The sequence below is a fragment of the Puma concolor genome, chromosome B2 (assembly GCF_028749965.1).
Source record: "Puma concolor isolate L17-30 chromosome B2, mPumCon1.1.hap2, whole genome shotgun sequence".
Taxonomy (NCBI): Eukaryota; Metazoa; Chordata; class Mammalia; order Carnivora; family Felidae; genus Puma; species Puma concolor.
In genome coordinates this window covers 119349954-119368260 of record NC_141671.1, presented here as the reverse complement: position 1 = coordinate 119368260, position 18307 = coordinate 119349954, and the positions used below count along the sequence as shown (strand labels likewise).

Sequence of the window (18307 nt, the reverse complement as noted above, 5' to 3'; positions counted from 1 at the left end):
CGGCCACACGCTCCTGTACTACTTGCATCTTTAAGGTTTTAATGTTGCCTAAATATCGATCAAAGGCACCATTTAAAATAAACAGGAAGCCATCTCAAGAGAGAAAAGAGAAATAGCCCTGTTTTCATCTACTCTGTCCATCAGCCAACAACACTTCATTTAGAATAAAGCTGGAAGGCTGGGAAATCCTTTCTGCTACCAATACTGTAAAATAAGTCATCTCTTAGTCCCATCTAGTGTTCAAAACCAGAAATGTAACCAGAAAGGATTGTAATTACAGAAGAACAACTAATGGTGAAAAGTTCGGTAGTCGATCACTGTTCCTTTCTTTTGGGTTTTTAGGTATATCATCAAAGAAGTCCTGTCAAACATATTTTTTTTTTAAGTCCATTTCACAAGTACGTGCGAATTATTCATGAAGGCTGCAAAGATCCAGTCAGTCAACTGGTGGACTTTGAAAAAGGTCAGAAACCAAAGAAAGAAATCATGAAAAGCCCATGTTTATAAGGATGAGGTGAGCAGATGCTAAAATATATTCATTTCATGGAAATCTAAAGAGGATAAGTGATTTTGCCAAGCCTTCCAGGTGAAAAGAAAGAGATCCTGGTTTTATCAAGTCTTGGCCAAAAGCTGAACACAATGCACACATGCTGAGTTCTGCAAATCTAGGCAGAGAGTCAAACAAGAACAGTTCAAGATGCTTCCTTAAGGAAAATATCCAAGTCCTCATTTCAAGCCATAATGGTTTCGATTCTTTGAAGAAATACAGGACACTTGGCCTCGCCTGCTCCCTAAATCCAGGGCATGACTGTCAACTTATTTCCCAGGGACACTTTCCTGGCTCCAATATGCTAACTCTTAGGGCCTCCGTTACTCTGTGTTTCGCTGCTAAACCCCAAACCTCACAGGGCTGAGTTATCTGGTTCTTCCTTTCATCCCTAATTCATGTCCAATCCCATTCCCCACAGTGGCTGGTTTTAATATTATTAATTTGCTTCAAGCTTAAAACCTGATTCTTCACTAACACATGGACTCCGTGGAAAAGATAAAGGACATGCCACCTCATTACCCTACTCAAATTTTTGTCTTTTCTTCATTTTCTCTGGGCTGAGAGGGAAGGGAGCTCATTTCTCCCTGTTAGCCCCTCCTACAGGACCAGGTATCCCAAATTACCATCCTCACGGTGGCCTCATTTCTTCAGCCTGAAAACCAAGCTCAAACCTCTCCTTGTGCAGAACACCCTGCTCTGTGGACTCCCTCCGCCCTGCCACCCACCCAACAAGCAATAATCAATTTTCACCTTCAGGGCCAAACCTCTTTGCCTGAAGTCCCATACAGTCATCTCTTCAACCTTCTACAAAGTCACTCAAGTAGACTAGCTGCCATTCCCCAAACATACGTTTGTCTGCTCCCTTGGGGTCTAAACACAAGCTAATACTTTCTTTGGCCAGGACTATTCCATCCCAACATCTAAGTACCAATTCCTATCATCCTTCATGGTCCAGCTCAAATCCTACATCCTCCAATAAGCCTTCCCCAAGAACCCTCCAGTGAGTCAGTCAGTCCTTCCTTCCACGTGCCCCCTCAGACAGGAAGTGGTGGGTTCTAATAACTAAGCACAAACCACCTACCCGGCAGCCTAGGCAGTGGTGTTTATGTTTCTACCCTTCCGCAGACCCTGAGCCCCTCAGGGCAGAAGTGTAGAGCTACCTACATTCCTTTCATCTCCGTAACTCGTTACCTCCATCAACCCATGCTTCCCCAATGATGACAAACCTCTTAACTTTGACATTGCTCTCAGAAATTGACAATACAGGGGGTGCCTGAGTGGCTCAGTGTGTTAAGCGTCTGACTCTTGATTTTGGCTCGGGTCATGATCTCATGGTTTGTGAGTTCAAGCCCCGAGTAGGGCTCTGCACTGACCGCATGGAGCCTGCTTGGGATTCTCTCTCTCCCTCTCTCTGTGCCTCCTCTGCTCTCTATCTAAATAAATAAGTAAATTTTTAAAAAGTATTAAAAAAAAAGAGAAATTAACAACACGCTGCAAACTCTTCAACACTACTTTGAGGAGACACATAATATTGCTATTACTCTCAATTTATAAAGGTAAAAGAACTCCATCGCTAAAATTAAACTGAAGTTTGGAGTACACTTAGAGACAATCAGGAAAAGGTCCTAGCCCCATGCTTGTTCTACTTCAGTAACTCAGTACTTCTCGTTTTCATTGATCTACTTGTTGACTTTTCTGCCCTGCCTCACTGGGACACTGGACTGAGATTCAGGGAAAGCTGAAGCTGTAATTCCGTTGTGACGGCTATTCTACTCGATCATCTGCTAAGTCCTGCCATGCCTTCCCAGTTCCCAAAAGACCAGATCACATGCAAATAAGAATTCCCCAAGGAAGGTTCCTTGCCAGTGCCTGGGGGAAGAGAGGGGTGCTCCTTCACACAGCATGCTCTGTCGTGGAGTCCAGTCCTCGGGCAGCAGGTGTTGAGGACAGCCTACGCACAGGGGCATCCTCACCTCAATGGCTGCTTTCCTCCCCATCTTTCAAGCCCTTTCTAGGTCTATTCTGAGATACTTAGGATTATTAATTAGTCTAATGACTGTCAAGGGGATAGAATTAAGCCGCTAACAATTACCAGGAATAAAAGCACATAGGAAACCTAGAGGTAAAGCAAGTTTTATTCTAAGATACAGTATTTTCCTTTTGTAAAAAAAAAATGACTTCAATCCTGCATTAAGTTTCCATTTTCCTCTATGGAGGGAAAAAATGTTTTATTGCAACTAAGTATGTTTTACCACAAATGTACCCAGACTTATACAGGTGCCCCTTGAACAACAGGTGTTTGAACCGCACGGGCTCACTAACGTATTTTTTTTCAATATAGTACACTACTGTAAATGTGTTTTCCTTATGATTTTTTTACTAGCATTTTCTTTTCTCTAGCTTACTTTATTGTAAGAATACAGTAAATAATACTTTTACAAAATACAAGTTCATCAACTGGTTATGTTATCAGTAAGGCTTCCAGTCAACAGTAGGCTGCTAAGTATGGGGAGAGTCAAAACATACACAAATTTGTGACTGCACTGGGGGTGAGGGCTCCTACCCCCCACACTGTTCAAGGGTCAACTGTATATGTTTTCAATATCCCACTAAGGTAAAAAGAGGTAAGATCACTATCCAATTCAAAGGGGAAAAAAAATCTAAATAAATAAACTTTAAAAAAAAAAGGGGGGGGGGATGCCTGGGTGGCTCAGTCGATTAAGCATCTGACTTTTGATTTCGGCTCAGGTCATGATCTTGTGGTTCATGAGTTAATGTCCCACATCAGGCTCTGCACTCAAGCCTACTTGTGATTCTCTCTGTCTGCCCCTCTCTCTGCCCCTCCCCCACTCTCACTCTCTGGCTCTCTCAAAATAAAGAAAGAAACTTCAAAGGGAAAAAAACAATCTCACTTCCCAACTATTTTAAATTGGGAAAGCGATCCAATTTGTAACCTCAATTACATACCTAAACAAGTAATTTATGCAGATAAAAACCATTCCAGAATTCAAAGATCAAAGAATATACTATTTACTAAAGCTGGAGAAATTCCAGTGCACTTTAGCAATTTTCAATGTGCCTTAATTGGATATTGAGAAAGAGAACACACTGTACTCTTCTTCTGACAATTAATAAAATATGGTTTCATGTCAATAGTATAAGTAATTCCTCAAAGTACATTCTGTCCTAAAAATAATTAGTTTGTGCTCATAAAAGTATAAAAATCAGTACTAAAAGAGATCAATTTTCTTCTCTGCTCTTTCTAAAAAAAGAATCCAGGATCTTTCCTATTCCCCAGGCATTTGGAATCAAAGAAAACTGAATGTGACAAAATCTTCCATGCTTTTCATTACTTTTTTCTAGAAGAATGTTTTTATTTTTTTTATTTATTTTTTTAGAAGAATGTTTTTAAAGGAAACACACCTCATGTCAAATAAATGACTTACACTTTTAAAATTCTCTAATACTTCTAAGACCACAAAAATAACACACTAACATTTACCCATTTTGTTTAAATCAGAAAAAAGCTAAAAAACAAAAATCTCCCTAAATGAATCAGAACTTTAAAACCAAAAGTGCTCATTTTAACCAACAAGTGCTTTAAAGTATCATTCTTTTTTTAAATTATAATTTATTTGAGTAATCTCTACATCCAGAATGGGGCTCGAACTCATGACCCTGAGAAGGTCACAAGCTCTTCCAACTGAGCCAGCCAGGAGCCCCTAAAGTGTCCCTTATTTTTTTTTTTTTTTTTCAACGTTTATTTATTTTTGGGACAGAGAGAGACAGAGCATGAACGGGGGAGGGGCAGAGAGAGAGGGAGACACAGAATCGGAAACAGGCTCCAGGCTCTGAGCCATCAGCCCAGAGCCTGACGCAGGGCTCGAACTCACGGACCGCGAGATCGTGACCTGGCTGAAGTCGGACGCTTAACCGACTGCGCCACCCAGGCGCCCCTAAAGTGTCCCTTATTAATGACAGGATTGGATCTGGTCATCACTCTGGGACTGCCAACATCACAGTACATCCAACACCGGAGGGGAGAAACACATTTGACTCCAGAGCAGATTTGCAGTGTTACTAAATTTAAAGTTTTCTCATCCATTCACTCATTCAAGTTAGGTATAAATAATTTTGAATGAAACAAAAACCACCAAGAAGAACTATGAGCAACAGGGGCTCCTGGGTGGCTCAGTTGAGCGTCTGGCTTTGCTTAGGTCATGATCTTGCGGTTTGTGGGTTTGAGCCCTGCGTCGGGCTCTGTGCTGACAGCTGGGAGCCTGGAGCCTGCTTCAAATTCTGTGTCTCCCTCTCTCTCTGCCCCTCCCCCGCTCACACTCTCTCGATCTCTCTCAAAAATAAATAAACATTAAAAAGAAAAAGGACTATGAGGAACAGATGAACATGGTAAGCAATACAAGAATTCAATTAGCAAATCCAGACTATAGGAGACTCAACAGGACAAACGACGTGATATCTTCAATAAAAGTTACAAGGGGAGGGGCGCCTGGGTGGCTCAGTCAGTTAAGCGTCCGGCTTCGGCTCAGGTCATGATCTCGAGGTCTGTGGGTTTGAGCCCCGCCTCGGGCTCTGTGCTGACAGCTCAGAGCCTGGAGCCTGTTTCAGATTCTGTGTCTCCCTCTTTCTCTGACCCTCCCCTGTTCATGCTCTCTCTCTCTCTCTGTCTCAAAAATAAATAAATGTTTAAAAAAAAAAAAAAGTTACAAGGGGAAGGGATAGAGAGGAATAGGAATCTATTAAAAGAGATCAAGTGAAACATCAAAACAATCACAAAGTGTATACCTTATATAGGACCTAAAACTACCAAGCCTCAAAACAAAAACAAAAACAAAACTAAGGCAATTGGGAAGAATGGTTAAGTAGTGACATTATGGCATTCATAACATTACATATTTGAAGAAAAAGAATCCTTATCTTTAAAAGATACATACTGAAATATACACAGATGTGCTATGATACTGAAATCTGCTTCAGAACAATCCTGGAGTTAGGATTTTAGAAGGAATACAGAGAGAACAAGAGTGAGAAACGCAAATGGTAACGGTTGTGTTAAATTGATAACCGTTAGTGTTGTATAATGGGTGTGGGTGGGTCACTATTATTCTACATTTTTTTATTCTACCTTTGTACATGCTTGAAATGGTCTATATTTCTTTTTTTTTTTTTTCAACGTTTTTATTTATTTTTGGGACAGAGAGAGACGGAGCATGAATGGGGGAGGGGCAGAGAGAGAGGGAGACACAGAATCGGAAACAGGCTCCAGGCTCTGAGCCATCCGCCCAGAGCCCGACGCGGGGCTCGAACTCACGGACCGCGAGATCGTGACCTGGCTGAAGTCGGATGCTTAACCGACTGCGCCACCCAGGCGCCCCGAAATGGTCTATATTTCAATAAAAATGTTTATGGCAAGCTAAGTAAAAAGACATCTTATGGGGAGATTATGCTTTGCAGAAAAAAGCTGAGGAAAAACACACCAAAATATTCAAAAGTACTCGACTCTGTGTGGTGTAATCATGGAACTACTTGTCTACACTTAAAAAAATCTGTAAAAAGCATGTATAATGCATAATAGAAAGCATTTTAAAAATGTGAATGGCAAATGGCTTTCAATGCCTCTCCTTTTTAAAACAGTGTAAGGAAAACTGATGAGTGTCTAAGAATCCAATTTGGGGGTAATGGAAATTATTGATGGTTCTACTCAATTTTTAAACGTATGCATACTAAAAAGTAAGGTTAGGAAACAAGCTTCCCTCAAATGTAGCAATACCTATACAAATTAATATTCAGTTAATACTGTAATGTTAGCCATATTTTATAAAGATATCTGTCACTGCTCTAAAATGTTCTCATCGCCAGTGTCCTAGGAAGAAATTAAACACTTCAGAAATGCCTTTCACCAGGAAACTGAATAGTAATGATCAATCAACATGAATTAGATATGGGAATCATTATTCCCATTGCTTAATCAAAATATGATGACTTTATTTTAAGTACAGTTATAGAAGTTTATAATATATTGTTCCTATTACTTAATGCAGTATATCCCAAAACTCTAAGGATTAAAAACAATATTCCTCAATTAATAGATGTGTATTTGGCAATTATAAATGGTTAAAATTGCTACAGGGAATAAAAATATGAAGGAAAATTCACATGTCTTCTCAGAAAACAATAAACAACACCCAGGATGAGGGGGGAGGTACGCACCTGCATGCACTTGTACGTGCACATGTGTTGGGAGGAAGGTACACTGTACTTCCGCAGCAGGAAGTGAGTGAAAATACAAGGCACAAAGTTAAACTGAAGGCTGCTATTTAGAAATACATGCCATGTGAAATAGGGAAAGAGTGAAAAATCTGAAATGTGAAAGAGTGGGACAGAGCACTGCTCTTTTTTGTTACAAGCTCTGCATCATCTTTGTTTTCCAACCATGCACCAAATTGACCTGAATACACCTGCGAACCAAAGCACACAGCAATGGAAAAGGTCTCACCAATAGTCATAGCTCTCATCCCAGTTGTCAAAATGTACCAGGAAACGATTGTCCACCATATCTGTCACCGTAGCAACACAGATGAACGCAGGATTCTTTTTGTCTACGGCTTCAAGCTTCATTCCAACTCGAAAGCCTGATGGGATCACTGTCTACGAAACGTGCAGATTTAATTAGAGATAAGCACACACTTAACAGCAAGATCTGCACCCTCTCTACACGTCCTGCTCCAGGACCTGGCATGCATCAGCTATGTTCACGTAATTTAAAGAGCATGTACCAGTTTTATGCCAGGTCAATTTCCACCAAGCAGCAAGAAGGGGGAAAAAAATGCCTCATTGGTACATCCAAATAACTATCTGGACCTCAAGACTAAGACACCCACAACCTCACAGAGTTTAATTAAATTTAATATGTGTTTTGGACCGCAGTTAGACAGCTATACTAGTTAGGCAAGTTTTCTTCGCCATTTAGTTCACTTTTTGTTTTTCTTGTTCTTGATTACAGACTTAACAATGAAAATTATTTCATGCAAAATATGCACTTCATCAAGCTAGAAATGCATATGAGTCAGTACAAGTTCACTCCCATTTCTGAAATGCTCTCTCAAAAGAGTACTCTACTGAAAGTAGGTCATCTTCATACATGAGAGGCTGCAAATTATTACAACTTTTACCTAACACTACAGATATTATTCACAATAGCACCAAAAGAACTGGCTGGATACATACAGCCATTCAAAACAGTTGGTAATATAAGGAAAGCCAAACATTACCAGCCATCTGGGACGTGGAACTAAGACAATAATATAGCTCAATAAGATTTAGTGCTTGAGGTGCAGTAAAATGTAAGCATTCCTTAGAATCTCGTGTGAGGAAATCTATCTGAACTCGGAGAAATGTACTTGGATCAGTTATGCCAATCATAACACACGAGTGTTATTTCTATCCCTCTTAAGAAAAAGCTCTGTCCAGACTTAAGTATACAGATACTATTCTAATTACTTTAAGCAGAACAGATGTTATCTCTCATTTTACTATAATTATGCAGCTATCATTCCAAAAATGTAGACAGCCACGTACTGAAAATGTTAGCATACATCCCACATGAATAGAAGGAGCAGGCGTTAATGCTGCACAGACACTGGGACAGTACATTTTAGTCCTGAAATTATTTACCAGGGTTCTGACCACAGATATTTGAATATTCTGAGGTAGACGAATCCAGAAATAGAAAAATTAATTGCTTCTTGGATACCAAACGCAGAGCCCAAGATTCAGTTGTGTGCTAGCAATGCACAGAATTGAAGATGACGGTTCAAGGCAGTTAATCAAATCCCTGACTGATCTCAACATCAGAGATCCAGACAGGGATTAGGAAACGTGGAGCAGGCCACTTAAGTTTTCCACCTAACTGACCTTCCTCCCTCGTCTTGACAGAGAATAGCTGCTGACAACGCAGTATTTACATTTCGGCAATTAAGCTCTCCTCTCGATTATGAGATTTTAAAATAATAATCTGGCTCATTAGCTCTATTAGTTACCTAAACACACACACACACACACACACACACACACCCCTTCAGTTCTCTAATTCAACCTGGCTTATGTCTAATTTGATCAGAGAATCTTTCAGCCATTAGATGCTCAAAACAACTGGTTAAAATCCTTTCCCAAATGGAAGGTGTTTGGAGTGGGTGAGATGGTCTTGCCCACCCCTGATATTCATCTCCTTTTGGAGAGAATCCCATTATTGAAACATGATCGTCTCTTTCTGCAGTCTCACTCACTGTTACCTGACTGGTGAATCTGAAAGGAGGAACTCATCGTACTCTTAAGGGTAAGCTGGCCTAGAGGGCATGGAGCTTGCACTGTGCTCCTCTAGGGGCATGCTCTAGACCTGCAAGAGTGCAGGCCTGCCCTGCTCTAGTGCTCCTGGGCCTGGGTGATGGGGCGGAAGGGCCAGTACATCTCATTAATTCTAGGTCTCAGAATCAAGAAGCTCAATCGTCAGCAGACAGAGGCCATGCGGGTACTCCAGCTGAGCCTTTATCCGCTATAAAAGAGGACATTTTGGCTTTGCACCTGCTTGCTCTCTGTTAATTCCAATTAGACCAAACCTTGGACAAGGAAGAAGAGTGGAACATGATGGGCCTCTTCAGAGGTGCAACAGGGAACATGCAATGGAAAGTGGGAATACAGGTCAAAAAAGGTAGGAAATGCATACACATTCAGACTTTGCTTCTGTTATAGGCAAAATAAAGCTACAAGCCGGGGTGAAGGTAAATCCTCTTCCCCAGCAGTAAATCCAAACTGGGCTACATTCATCTACCACATGAATCCCACTTCAACAGTACTTGAAACACGTGACAGTAACAATAAAATATCCGAGTCAATTTAATCTGTTCTGCACTTTCACTGCAAATTACACCTGGGTTTCAAACTCTGTAGCCTTCTACCATTCAATAAAACACAACAACCATGATATGCCTATAAAAAACATTGATTCACAATGATTTTAAGCTAATTTTAAAGTTTAATGAAGAGTGCTCTATTTACCAAAGCAATAAAATATATTTAGTCTCTTGTTATCATTTATACTTTATCCTATCAAACACTCAAAAGTCACCTCCTTTAAAAGGAAAAGTATCTTGGATGTACTTACTATATTCTGATTTTCAAATAATGACTTGGGAGCAGCTTGGGCTTTGCATGTCTTTAGATAGGTCTGCCAATTAAATTCTTCTTCTTTATAACCTTGGATAAGCACATATATACAGATTGAGTAAAATATCAAAATATTTCACACTTAAGTTTCCATTCCCACTTTTACCTACAACTCCAACATGCTGAAATCAAATAATTGATTTTTTAAACAGACAAAACTGAACTCATAATTCAGAACTATGGATTTTTTTTTTCTTACACAGGCTGTGTTTATTCCCAACAAATTGTATTATATTTTCTGTGCTGAATGAAGGATAATAGACACAAAGAAAAGGCAAAAGGAAGCAAATATGTATCATACCCAGGTACACTTCTTATTGCCAGGCTGTTTCTATCAGTATTTAGGCAGAACTACTCAGCAGTAGACTAGTGAACTGGAGGAGTCAAAATCTGGGGAAATTCATTTTTCCCTCACCTATTCTATTTTGGGAGGCTAACTTGTCAGAACAAGTGGGAAGCTGGAGAAAACAGTAATAAAAGAGATAAAATCTTTTCAGCCTATCAGCACAAGAATGACAATTCAAGATTTATGAAGTAAGCATGCTGGCAAATTACAATAATGGAAATGTGCTTGCCTTAATGCTCACAATTTCACATTTAATGCTGTTAAAGCCAACATTTCCTTTAAAAAGGAAATTGAGCATTTTATTTTATCTGCTCATGTGCTCTCTTCTCCTTCCGTTACAGTTCAGAAGGCAGCATGAAAAGAATAGCTAATAATTCGCCATATACAAGAGGTCAATTTATACAAAGGCTTACAGATTTTCTTTTTCACCCTCATTTTTTCTCATTTTTTCCTCAGCCATCTGAAAATGCTAGTCTGACATTATTTTTCACTTAAAACCAAAGGACGGCTAGTCCATTAAAAAGTAACAGCCCCGAGACAGGCCAAAAATATCAAACCAGTCACCTGGATCTTTGACATCAAGTAAACAATACCAAATGTAACCCTTGAAAAGGAAGGAAATAAGATACTATTAAATACATTAGGGATGGACTGAAAAAGATGGGATCTATTATTCTTGGATCTTTATGTAAACACGAAACAGGCAAAACCACTGGCAGACTGTATTACAAAGAACTCAGCAATAAAAATGTAATTGCTATGAGTTCAATCCCCACCTAAATCAACTTTTAGCACTACATTCTCCTTCGTAAGTGCCTAAATATTAAGATCTATAAGTTCAATTCATAATTTCTCAAGATTTTCTATATAATGAAATATCAGTAGATGAGCTCAGTCATGTAAACACGTTGGGACAAAGTTTTCAAATCTGTTTTTTCAAGGATATGTATCTTTGACCCTGAACAACACAGGTTTGCACAGTACAGGCCCACTCATCCTTATGATTTTCTTCATAACATTTCCCTTTCTCTAGCTTACTTTATTGTAAGAATACAGTGTGTAATATATGTAATTTACAAAACATATGTTAATTGACTCTGTTATACCAGTAAAGCTCCTGGGCAACAGTAGGCTGTTAGTAATTAAGTTTTTAGCAAGTCAAAAGTTACATGTGGATTTTCAACTGTGCTGGGGGTTGGCACCCCTAACCTCTGGGTTATTCGAGGATCAACTGTGTGTAGCCCCGGTTAGAGCCGGTAGGTGGGGGACTAAATGAAAAAAAAATCTGTAACTAAAATTTATACTCAAAATTAAGTATCAGTCAAATGTTAATTTGTATACAAATAAGTACATGGACACAGTTTACTCTCTTACGTAGGGTTCTACTTTTTACATTTCTGTCACTTTAATACACGTTTTTGGGGTTTTTTTCATGAACAATGAGCTTGAATTTGGGCCTATGTGCATCTTAACAAAGTCTGAATTCCTAAAAATTCCAAATCACCATGTAAGAAAAAAGGTTTTTTGACGATAAATTATATTTACTATAAAAAATAAGTTAACTAATAAATTAAAAAAAGTTCTTGCAGAATTTAAAGTATGAAACAAAAAAAGTGACACCACCTTTTGGAGGATGGAGTTTGTGGCCAGTTTTCTCACACCACCCAACCGGGTGAATATCGAGAGCATCCGCGTTTACCCAGAAGTCATAGCAATCAGAATATCCATCAAAGTGCAGTTTTATCCGATATCCACACACCTGAAATAGGGAAGCACGAAGACTGACTAAAGGCAAACAACACCCCCCGCCAAATACCCAGAATATCTGTGTAAAATTTATTTACAAAATAAAATAAAATGTATTAATCTAAGTGCAAAAAGAAACTAACATGGACATCAAGTATGACACGGCCTATGTTAATCAAAGTACGCTCACTAACAGCCACAAAATCCAGTGAACAAACTGCCAACCTCTAAAGGCAAAGGCAACGCATTGGGAAGAGCTGAGCCGCATTGCTTTGGCCTCATTCCCAGTTGTGTCAGGAGCACACAGATCCTGGGAGAAGAATGATTTTCCCACATGTACATGTCCTCCCTCCATTCTTGATATTGTACCAGCATAAGTCACCAAGGTGAGCCGGCCGGGATGGAGCCAGCCCAGCACGGGTGCGCAGCTCCAGCAGAGTCCCGGGGTGGGCGCCCTGCCATACACCGTGTGAATGCTGGCTCCTATCCTGTATAAAGCTCTGCAGACAGGGATATGCAGCCAGACCAAGGCGGTACACGGAGGGATATCAACAGATTCTCCTCTCCACGAGTAGCTGGGTTGGGAGAAAGAAAGAAAAGCCTTCCTCAATTCACAGGTTCCCTGGAATGCCAGTAAGAACCCACTTCACGGAATGTGGGTTGAATGCTGAGGCCATACATCTTCCTAAAGGGTCCCTCTTGAGGAAGTTCTGACTTAAAAAGGTCACATGGGTTTTTGAGGCTTCAGCTGGGTCACACTCTGCCTTGGGCTCTTATGAGAAGTTCAGCCTCTCAATCTACTTCCTACTAGCACAGCAGATGTGTTCAAGTGGAACCACACAACGCACCAGATGTCTCAACACGCCAGGAGCACCTGGCCCTGTAGAAGCCGGAAGAAGAAGCTTGAGACTAGAGCACAGAACCAGGGCAATTAACAACCCCCAGATAATAAGGCAGCTGTCTATTTCCTGCCATGGCAAGTTCTCTGAAACATACTGTTAAAATTCAAGTGGCGAGGCACATGGGTGGTTCAGTCAGTTAAGCATCGGACTCTTGATTTTAACTCAGGTCATGATCTCACAGGTTTGTGAGTTCAAGCCCCAAGTCAGGCTCTGTGCTGTCAGGTGGATCCTGCTTGGGATTCTCTGTTGCTCTCTCTCCTCCTCTCCCACTTGCATGTGCACGTGGGCACACATATGCACACGCATTCTCTCTCTCTCAAAATAGTAAACTTTACAAAAACTCAAGCGGTAAAACAAACTGCACAGGATGAGTCAGTTTATGAGAAAAATTACTTCTGTGTGAATCTATGTAGATTTTTATGTGTATGTGTACACGTGCCATTACGTGTGCACATACATATACGTGTATGTATTTATACATGCACATTTACGTATGTACTTACACGTACGCCTATAAATGTAAATTCACAGTAGTAAAACGTCTGGGAATATATGCCAAAATATTAACAATGATTTATTCTGAGGAGTGGGAGTGAAAAGGGAGAGGTCAAAAGGAAATGATGGGCTTTTTATAGTTTATCTCACATGTTAGTATTTTTTCAATTGGAATGTCTTGATACGTTACATATATAAGATTTACGAGTGAGCGGACTCCTCTCCAGGGAGACTAGAGTCCCTCTGCACAGCCAAGGTGGGGTTCCAGGCAGGTACAATCTCTCGTAAACAGTAAGTGACGGCCCCCGCCCCATGTCCACCCCGCGTCCAGAAGGAGCTCGGCGGCCGCTCCTCTCTTTAGCCCCAGAGCTACGCCAACCTACTCTGGTCAATGCCCAAGAAACAAGCCTCCTGAGTGCCTTAACCCTCTAGTCCCTCTGGGTTCAACTGCTCTGAGCTTCACCTCCCAAGTCAACCTCTCCCTCCTGGCCCCACAATCTCTCCACTGTGTCTTGTGCTCTCTGGAACCCTCTGGTTTGGTACACAACCTCCTACATCCTCAGCCTCCTTGTTCAAAAGCGTATGTCACACATCCCTGTCAAGGCTTCCCTCAGGTGGAGACTGCTCCTTCTCCCCCTCCTTCCCTCTGAGACCCAGGCAGGGTTACTGCCTCAGGCCGCGCCACACTCCAGGGTCCCTGCTCCTCTGAGTACCTTGAAATGTGGCTGCACCACCTCATCCTTATCAGCCCACATGCTGTCCTCCCCAACATCCCTTCTCACTCATCAGACACGAAGCTCTGGCTTACTCTCTTCATCTCCATCCTGAGTGGTTCTGCCATACACACGGATGACTCATCCTCTACCTTGGCTCCTCTGCTCCCTGCATTTCCTCTCCACTTCAAACACTCTCATGAATCTTGTCCCAGGAGAAACTACACTGCCTCTCAACTATGGAAGCGTCCAGCCCTGTGAAGACATCCTCCTGTTCAGCTGGCTAACCCAGCTACTCCCTATACACTTCCTCCTCAACCTCAATGAGAAGTCCAGCATCTCACGCTGGTTCTTCTACTTTTCCCCTAGCATCCCCTGGCCACCGTGGGCCTTCCGTCCTTAGCAATCACAGAAAACATTTTCTTGCCAACATCTTTAGATTGTTGCCCCGAGGTCCTTCCCTCCTTCCCAAAATACATGCCTGGCAAAATTCCATTATCCCAAGTACCCACCTAGTCTGCACCTATACCTGGTCTAGGGAATGTTGCTGGGGGGCGGGGAGGGGGAGAAGACACACACTTAACCCTTATTATTCGTGACTTCCTAGCTGCGATTTCACCTACGTGATAACATCTGTACCCACAGTGTCTGGGAACAGATGCACGCACAGAGCGGCGAAAACTGTGAGCCGCCTATCATGCGAGTTCCCGGCTCAGGTCGAAGAAGGCAATGCTCTCTCTGCCTTCTTGTTTTACATCTCATTCTGTACGCTGAACACCCTGTGCACAATCTACTTACTGCTATGTTTTTCACATTTGTGCTTCCTGTGGGTGATTCTGCTATTTGGAACGGCCCCCGAGCACAGTGCCGAAGCGCTGGCTGGTGCTCCTAAGTGCAAGAAGGCGATGACGCGCCTTAAGGAGAAGATGTGTGTTAGGGCAACTTCATCAGGCGTTGAGTTATGGTGCTGTTGGCTGAGCCCCATGTTAATAAACCAACAACAGATATTAAAGAAGATGTCACTAAACACAAATATACATGAACAAGGTTACATATTGTTCGGCTGATGGAAATGTGACCAGAAGCTCCTGGGAACCTAATCCTTGAAGCAACGGTCAGGATTTGCGATTCATGGCTTACAACTACCACAAATGAGAATCACATGCACCTGGACGGCAGACACTCCCTGTTCCATCCCTGCTGTGTGGCAATCCTTCTAGATGGCCCTGTCCAGTTCTACTCCCATCCTTCACAACAGCCCTTTCACCCTCCTTCAGCTACACCTTCACGTGACCTTCCGTGACAAAGAAGCTCCCTCACACATCTGTCTCCAAACTAGCAGACCTGCCCGTGCATGTGCACATCCTCCCCACCCCCCACCCTGTTAGAACCCAACAGGAGAGTCCTGCTCCTGGCTAATGGGTGGGCCTCCTCATGTACTCTGGATTTCATCTTCCCATATCCCCTCCTTATCAATGATCTGCTCTCTCTGAACCTTCCAATATTCTGCTCCCTAGTTGCTTTTTTTTCAGAATTCATTCTCCAATCTCTTCCCATTGCAAAAAAAAAAAAAAAAAGGGGGGGGCGGGGAGGAAGACAAAGAAAAGTAAATAGAGACTATCTCTCAGGCTTAGGCAAACAAATTCTCATACAACTGTTAAACTTTTTTTGTAACAACTGATAAACTTTTTGGAACAACAAGTAGCTGTGCGCATCAACAATTTCCATTTTAATCATGCTCACAAGGCACTGTCTGTAATAATGAGAACAATGAGAAAGTAAAGACCACTCAATTGTTCATCCATCTGAGAGAAATTAAATGAATAACAGAAAATAAGTAAAATGCACTACTACTCGATGGTGGAAAACAATATGCATGTAAAATATACGATACACCGTCATAAAAGCAAGCTTCAGAACTGTTGTGCAATTTACATGTAAAAAAGAGAAAAATGTACATATTTTTACAAGCAGAGAAAACATTTGGAGGGAACGCAGGAAACACATAAGAGTCATTAACTCTGGGATATGGAATAAGGAAAAGAAGGTGGTGTGATAGAGAACTTTTACTTTTTATAATAAATACATATATTTATATATTTATATATATTCTTACACTAGTTGAAGTTTTCATGATGAGCAAACATTACTGTTATAATAAAAGACTGGACGAACTAAAATAGATCTCCTTCAAAATCAAGAGTTGAAACACACACACACCCCCCTTAAAAAGATCCCCTTCTTTTTTGCAACTAAACTTCTCAAAAGCAGTCCACACTTACTGAATCTGCTTCTACATTTACTGAACAATGCTGTCTCAACTGTTTGTGGGGAACTAGCGAAAATACTAAGCACGGTATTGTCCTATGGTACTCTCTACGTAACCATGTATCATTATTTACTGTAACTGTCATGGTCCATGTAGGAGATGTCACTGTGTTCCACAGGAGCCACGCTTCTTACAAATTCCCTAAGCTACTATGGGAATACTACGATAACTGAAACTAACACACAAGACCACCTTACTCTTTTGGGGGGAATTTTCAAGTGATACATACCCCTGGCTCAAGGGAGGAAGGAAGTCGGATGCTAGCACAGGAAGAAAAAAACAAATTCTAAGAAGTGCTCTCAGGAATATACTAGACTAAGCTATATGTAAATAGACTTGGACAATTTTTCCTGAAAAATTTCACAGATACCTCAAAATACTAAAAAAAAGTATATGAGCTAGAGTATTATGCTAAGCAAAGGAAGTCAGTCAGAGAAAGACAAGTACCATACGATTTCACTCATATGTGGAATTTAAGAAACAAAACAGATGAACATAGAGGGGAAAAAAAGAGAGAGGGGCAAACTGTAGAGAACAAACTGAGGGTTGCTAGAGGAGAGGAGGGTGGAGGGATGGGATAAATGGGTGATGGGCATTAAGGAGGGCACTGGTTGGGATGAGAACTGGGTGTTATGTGTTAAGTGATGAATCACTAAATTCTACTCCTGAAACTAACAGTACACTATATGTTAATTAACTGGAACTTAAATAAAACTTGAAACAAAAAAACCAAAAAATTAAAAAATTAAAAGTTTATAAGTACCTATTGGTCTGTTTTTCTATATTAAGGAACCACAGTATGACCAAAGCTATGGAGTCAGATAGCGTGGGGTCAAATCCTGGTTCTACCACTTTGAGGCTGTGTGACCTTGTATATGTCACTTAGCCTCTCTGAACCTCAGTTCCTTTATCAATAAACAGGGATGAAAAAACAGGACCTGCAAAGCTTACAAACGAATCTTACAAAGATTCAATGAGGTCACGTACAAAGCAATAAGCATCATGCCTGGTGCAAAGAAGTACTCAACAGATGGCACTTGTCCCCATTATTAAAATCCCATAACCACCATTTTATTGCAGAAATAAAGACAAAGCAAACTTACCTCAGCCACAGTGAGGACACAGTACACGGACTGATGCTCGGGGTCCACACCTTCTAATTTCATGCCAACTTTAAACCCATTTTTGTTATATGGAAAGGATTGATACTAAAATGCAAAATGACAGCAGTTTTAGTATGTTATCCTGAAGGCCTAATTAAAGTGTGAATTATTAACGTTCTTAAATAAAGACTAACCAAATACATAAACAACTCTTAAAAACCCAAAAGAAAGGGGATTTTCAACCTCACTCGTAAGAGTCATACAAAGTAAAATTACACTCAAATATATGTTACCTAATCAGATTCATAAGGATCACAATGTTTGATTACACAGTGGTGGCAAAGCTCTAGAGAAACAGGCACATACGTACATCACGAGCAGGGATTAAAGTGGCACAACCCGTAGCAATTTCACAATATCTATAAAACAGGACGTTCTGTTTGTCTCAGGAATTCTAATTCTAGGAAATTAGTGCACAGCGATATCCACAGGTGTGCAAAATGACAGGTGTACAAGGCTATTCACTAAAACATACGTGTGTGTGTGTTGTGTGTGTGTGTGATATATGTGTCCTATACTAACACACACACACAAGCCAACCAATAGGGAGTAGCTTAACTTGTTATGGAACAGACCTAAGATGCCATACGATGCACTATTATAGAAGAATGAAGAAGGGCATAACGAACTGAGATTTCCAAACTAAGTTAAAAAAAAAAAAAAAGCCTAAAAAAACACACACAGTATGTGTGACATATGCTACCCCTTGGTTGATGACAGGGAGGACAGGATCTGTGTCTGTCTGTGCTGATCTGGACACAGAATTTTGTAAGAAGGGAATATAAGAGCGAGCCATGATAATCACTTCAGGAGAGGAAGAGCT

General features: G+C 40.9%; 1 protein-coding gene across 11 annotated transcripts in view; it reads right to left on the bottom strand.

Annotated features, from left to right (window-relative positions):
• Positions 1-18307, bottom strand: part of L3MBTL3 (L3MBTL histone methyl-lysine binding protein 3) — a 128217-nt gene that overhangs the window by 68480 nt on the left and 41430 nt on the right. For all 11 annotated transcript variants that reach the window (XM_086707815.1, XM_086707809.1, XM_086707811.1 and 8 more), the window contains 4 exons: positions 17425-17529; positions 11760-11895; positions 9729-9820; positions 7065-7216 (listed from right to left, as the gene is read on the bottom strand). In XM_086707815.1, coding sequence (XP_086563941.1) covers positions 7065-7216; positions 9729-9820; positions 11760-11895; positions 17425-17529 — 485 coding nt within the window. The remainder of the gene's footprint in view (positions 1-7064; positions 7217-9728; positions 9821-11759; positions 11896-17424; positions 17530-18307) is intronic.